The sequence below is a fragment of the Triticum urartu genome, chromosome 6 (assembly GCF_003073215.2).
Source record: "Triticum urartu cultivar G1812 chromosome 6, Tu2.1, whole genome shotgun sequence".
In the NCBI taxonomy this organism is placed as follows: Eukaryota; Viridiplantae; Streptophyta; class Magnoliopsida; order Poales; family Poaceae; genus Triticum; species Triticum urartu.
In genome coordinates, this window is record NC_053027.1 from 413,489,118 (window position 1) to 413,494,780 (window position 5,663).

The window sequence follows — 5,663 nt, forward strand, 5'->3', positions numbered from 1 at the left end:
ACAGAGCATGCGGGCACGCAGAGAAACGCCTGGAGACGAGGCCACGGGGTCAGAGACCGCTGTATGCAATGATACCCCGGCAGGCGGCGGCAGCGGCACCTCTTACTGCACTGACACTGAGGCCTTGCCTCTGCCTCGCCGCTGCCGCTGAGCTAGCGAGCTTGTCCCTTGGCGACGGGCAGGGCGCCGCTCAGACGGTCCGAGAGACCGAGAGGGGCATTCAAGTCTCCGGACCCCGGACGATCGCACGGTTTGCATTGTAGTACATCGGGAATTCAAGAACTACTGCTCCACATGCATCTAATTTCAAGAAGAATGCTAGTAGTACATGGATTACACGAGGAGAACTGGACGGACTCATTGGACACGAAGAGCATAGGTTCCCCTGATGGAAGAAAGCTATGCCATACTGGTTCCGAAATCAATTGAAAGAACAAGATAGCTCATTAATAAATAAATAACATGATGGCTCATTGAGCTGCACGGATACTATGGACGAACGATGCTCGCCCAAGGTTGGTTGCTGCTGCTCTCTAGCTCCCTGTGTTGTTGCTCCCAGCATCTGTTACTATGGTAAGCCTCCGTGCCGACTTGATAAACTCGCTGAAATGGGCAGAGGAAATTAAACCATGGTGCGTCAGTCCAAGTTAAAGACCGGTCCATCCGAATTCTGATAATTTATGATTTCATCACTAGCAAGTTTAACACGCAGAGGGATTGGTTCTCACCTGAAAGGCTCGTCACCGGCGTGCTTCACTTCACCGTCGGCTCCACGGTAGAGCACACGGCTCCTCAGTTCCGCACCCTCGATGCAGAACGTCTCGGACAGGCGGCCATAGAGCTCCTCAAACGAGCCCATCGCCGAGCAATCGAGATTCCGACCGAGGGTATCCGACTCGACGAACACCTTGCATTGCCCGGGCTTCAAACCGAGCTCGGAGCCGTGGCTATTGTCTCCAAACAGCCGCGGTCTCTCCGACGATGTGTTATCGGTCGAGCCACTGTTCTGAACGACAGTAGAGCCCGAGCCCTGCGATGCATTGCCCGCCTTGTCGGTGTTCCAGTTGCGCGTGCTGTACCCGGCGGCCGCGGGGGAGTTCACGACGCCTGCCGAGTCGCCACGGCTCATCTGCTGCGCCGTTAGTATTGTCTGCCCGAAGAGCACTAGCCCCGGCGGCTTGGCGTCGTTGGGCCTCTTGGCGCTGGCAGGCAGAGTGGTTGAGACGCCGTTGCGCGCCGGTGAGCTCCCAATGGTCAGGTCAGTGCTGATTCTTGGTGGGAATGGGATCGTTGCAGGACTGACATGATCGTGGCAACGGAGCCCCGGATACATGAGTCTTGACTGCAGGTGGGTAAGGTGGAGATCCGATAAAAATGGACCAAATTGCGAATGCCTGGCTCCCTGTATGCCTGAAGGAGCACTACAATCCGGGAAGGGGGAGAAGGACGGATGGTAGCTGTCGGTCTGATGATAATGGTGCTGATGGCCGTGCACCATTGGGTTTGGGAGGAACGACGGGTTTAGGAGCTGACCCTCGAAGGGGAACTCCGGGTAAGCCGGCATACGGGACTTCTTGCGCGGCGGCGAGAAGGAGGCGAGGTGCATGGCCGGCATGCTCGACACGATCTCGACCAGCCACGGGCTGACCCGCTTCACATTCTGGAGGAGGTCTGGCTCGTCCCACGTCACCTGCGTAGTTACCAAATTGACAAGTGAGCGAAACCTGAAACCTGTACAGAAAAGCAACTGTATGATTTGTTGGCGGGGGTGTAGTGTCGTGCCGTACCTGAAGAAGCCTCCACGGCGACTGCGGCCAACGGGTGGGGTGGGCGACCTGGACGCCGGCGACGGTGCCCATGAACCAGCTGATGCGGGACGAGTCCTCGGTCTCGAATGCCATCTTGAACCGCATCCCGGGGCACCACTGAACCCGCATCGCCGCTCGCACTGCTGCGGCGCGCACGCAGAACTCCGGTGTGCTGGCGCGCGGGAAGTAGACGACCTCGAACGGCTGTCCGCTGCCCGCCAGCCTCGCCGCCTCGACCACGTCCTCGGCGCGCACCTTGCCCCGGGTGCACGGGCTCGCATTGCCTCGCATCGGACCCGAATAGCGGCCCCAGCCGGTCAAAGACAAGGATCCCTCCTCGGCACCGCAGAAGCCGCGCTTGGCGCGCCGGATGCCCACGTGGAGGTCCCCGCCGTCGCCGCGCAGGAACACGATGGAGTCGCCGGCCACGAGCTTCTTCTGGTTCACGAACGCGCTCCAGCCCGTGGTGAGCAGGTGCCGGCGCGGGGTGCCCCGGTAGATGTGGCGGAACTTCCACGCAGTCCCGTGCACGTCCTTGGCGATCACGGTCTGCACGGGCGGGTCGGCGGCGTAGTCCAGCCGCGGGAAGATGGTCTCGGCGCAGTACCTCGGCACCGAGAAACCCCCGCCGTTGTTGGCGTCGGACTGCGTCAGAGTCTTGGCGAACGACGCCGGCTTCTCCTGCTCCTCATCGGCCACCGCCGCGGCATCATCCTGGACATCGCCATCCGCGTCCGTGGCGCCAAGTGGGGCCAGGCGGATCCTGGCGAAGACCTCGTCGGTGTCCGTGTCGGCCACGTACCGCACGGCGGCGACGCGGCAGGGCACGAGCGCCGGGACGCGCGCCGCGGAGAGATCGGCCCCGGCGTCGAGGCCAAGCGCGTGCTCGGTGTGGCCTTGCGGGAAGTAGTAGACGTTGCAGCCCACCGGCGGCACGGTGCACATGCCGCCCGCGCACGCCAGCCACAGCTGCCGGTCAACGCGCCGCTCGGCGCCCGGCGCCGGCTCCGTCAGGTCCGCGAACGTGATCATCGGGCGAGCACCAACGCCCGAGCGAGGTGGAGGGTTTTCTGGGAGTGGTGATGGACTGGTGGCGCGATAGGTGGGAATCGGAGGCAGAAGCGGAGGCGAGCAACGAACGAGTGGTGCCCTTCCTGCTGTAACTCTCACAACGAACGGCTTATTACGAGTCCCATTCATCAGTGAGTGGGAGACAGTGGGGCTCGACCGGCTCGTGGATATAGTCGGATGGCGCATCGCGAGGAAACAGGGTGCGGGACCAGTGGCTACACGGACGCCTGCAGAAGTGTGAGTTTCAGTGTGCGTTAGCACTGCACAGTACTCGTACTCAACTACTGACACGGGCAAGCCCATCGAGGATATACCGCCTAGTGTGTTGCTAGGACATTATGATCGTGACATTTGGTATCTTTTTTGAATTATTTGGATTGCTTACCACATGACATTTGGTACCTAGAGCCACTCTGATTTTGCCCAAGTTTTGTGTTTCCGGTTTGATTAGCAAAAATTCCCAGCAAAAGGTGTTGATCTCTGTTGAAATTCGATGCAAAACACCTATGGTGTACCTGCATTCGGTTGAATTGCCGGATAACCTTCACCACGACGAGATCCACCAAGCCGACATCGACAATGCGCGTGGAGGGTGACAAGGTTGATGATGTGCTCAAGTCCAGGTGCAGAGCTGTCGGTCCGCGATCTCCAATAACTCATTGCTGCTACGACTTCATCAAATTGTACTGTCCAGACCAAAGCTTTGTTGTGTAAAGTTGATGATGTACTCAAGTCCCAGTATGCAATTCTCATTGAGCATTGTGAGACGGCAACAATGGTGACACGGTTGCTGACCTCAACTAACTTCCTTGCCGAGCAAGTCATCAAGCTAGTGCAACGAGTGGACATGTTGGAATCTAGGCCACCACCTCCGCCTTGTCCTCAAGCCAATGCACACAAGTGGGCTAGTGGGCACAACGTTGCAGCTAAGCACCAGGGGGTTGTGACAAGAACCATTCAGGTTTAGAGGCAAGCCTTGGGCCAAGGACACACGCTGACACGCACATCATCTCCCCCACCCCCACCCCCTCCCCGGTCCATTTTTCAATAATTTGTCACTTTGCTGAAGTAGGAAAAAGTTCGGGGCGTCATTCTGGTCATACCAAAACACCTCACATGAATTTTCCTCGATTTGATGGGGATGATCCTAAGTGGTCAGAGTTACTGATGGGTGTGTATGCTAAGTTTGGCATCAACAAATATGAGCAGTACTTGCAACAATTATTCATGTTACATGGATATCATGTCAAGTTTGAAGAGCTTATGCATAAAGTGTTAGTTCATAACAAAGGATATGATGAAACTTTCTTAGTTAATAGATTTGTCAACGGTCTCAAGTCTAATATTTGCATAGCTATTAGATTACATCAACCTCGAACTATTGATGTGTCGTTGAGCTTGGCCCTTGTACAGGAGGAGGAACTTGACAATATCACGAGGAAGCCATTTTATAAGGATGATTACAAAGATTGTCACAATTCACAAACTGTTCATCAAGACAATTCATAGTTCAGACGGGGTTTTGCGGGCGGTTCCAGATCTTCTCAAAACATAAGACAAAAAGTTTGACAGTCTGAAAGCTATGAGGAGAGACAAGGGATTATAATTCAAATGTGAGCGAAAATTTGCTCCTAGCCATAAATGTGTTGATAAGGTTTCTTTGCATGTGTTCTAGGAACTAATGGAGGCTTTCCAAGTAGTCTCTGCTAGTGAAGAGGATCAAGATCGGACGCCCAATAGTGATTCAGAGAATGAACTCATGAGTCTTTGTGAAGATGCTATGTATGGTAATTCTATGAGGAAAACCTTCAAGATCCAAGGCTTTGTGGGAAAAAACAATCATGATCCTAATTGATTGTGGCAGCTCTCATAACATCATCACTGAGCAACTAGCACAGAAGCACAGATTGGATCAAACAAAGGTGCATGCTCCAGAGGTGAAACTAGCCGATGGAACACCTAACATGTACTTCTTCAGTGTCATATTTGAAATGACAGGCACATGGCATGAATTTCAAACAAAAGTTTAGAATACCACCACTGGGATGTTGTGGTTTCATTCTGGCCATGGATTGGTTATCTAACTATAGCCCAATGTTTGTCAATTGAAGAAAACTAAGAAACTGAGGATTCATCATGCAAGAAAAAGGATTACTCTCGGGGGAATTAAAAGCACACCCCTTCTGAATGCTTACCATTGTGTCCTTCTCAACTAAATAAATCGTTGTGACAAGGACATGCTGAACAATTAATGCAATTATGTGTTGTTATTGAAGAAGATCGAAACACCCAACTTCCTAACGAAATCAAGCAAGTCCTTAAGGATAATGCAGTAGTGTTTGAGGAACCTACCCAAATACCTCCATCCAGATCCTATGATCATACTATTCTCGTGTTACCAGGAGCCAAACCACTGAATTTGAGACCATATAAAGTGCCTCTCCATCTTAAAGATGAATCGAGAACAAGTAGCTCACATGCTCGAAAATGGCTTATTAAATGCAACATCCCATTTTCATCTCCTTTTGGTCAATAAGAACTAAGGAACATGGAGATTTTGTGTGGTTTACACGCAGCTTAATGTAGTAACCATCAAAAACAAATATCACATGCGAGTGGTTAAGGAGATCTTAGATGAGTTGGCAGGATCTCAGTGGTTCAGTAAGCTGGATATCATCAAACTCCGATGGCAAAAGGGTGAAGAACATAAAACTTCATTCAAAACCCACAATGGGCATTTTGAATTAAAGGTCATGCCCTTTGGTTTGAAGAGTGCACCGACTA

The 5,663-nt window shown here is 53.0% G+C and overlaps 1 protein-coding gene across 1 annotated transcript; it reads right to left on the reverse strand.

Annotated features, from left to right (window-relative positions):
- Window positions 1-274: 274 nt before the first annotated feature.
- LOC125513865 (auxin response factor 8-like) lies at window positions 275-2,998 on the reverse strand. Its single transcript, XM_048679071.1, has 3 exons — window positions 1,788-2,998; window positions 729-1,690; window positions 275-603 (listed from the first exon to the last, which is right to left on the reverse strand). Exons 1-3 carry the CDS (start codon window positions 2,838-2,840, stop codon window positions 534-536), a joined length of 2,085 nt encoding a protein of 694 aa, XP_048535028.1. The 5' UTR covers window positions 2,841-2,998; the 3' UTR covers window positions 275-533.
- Between the last annotated feature and the right edge of the window lie 2,665 nt (window positions 2,999-5,663).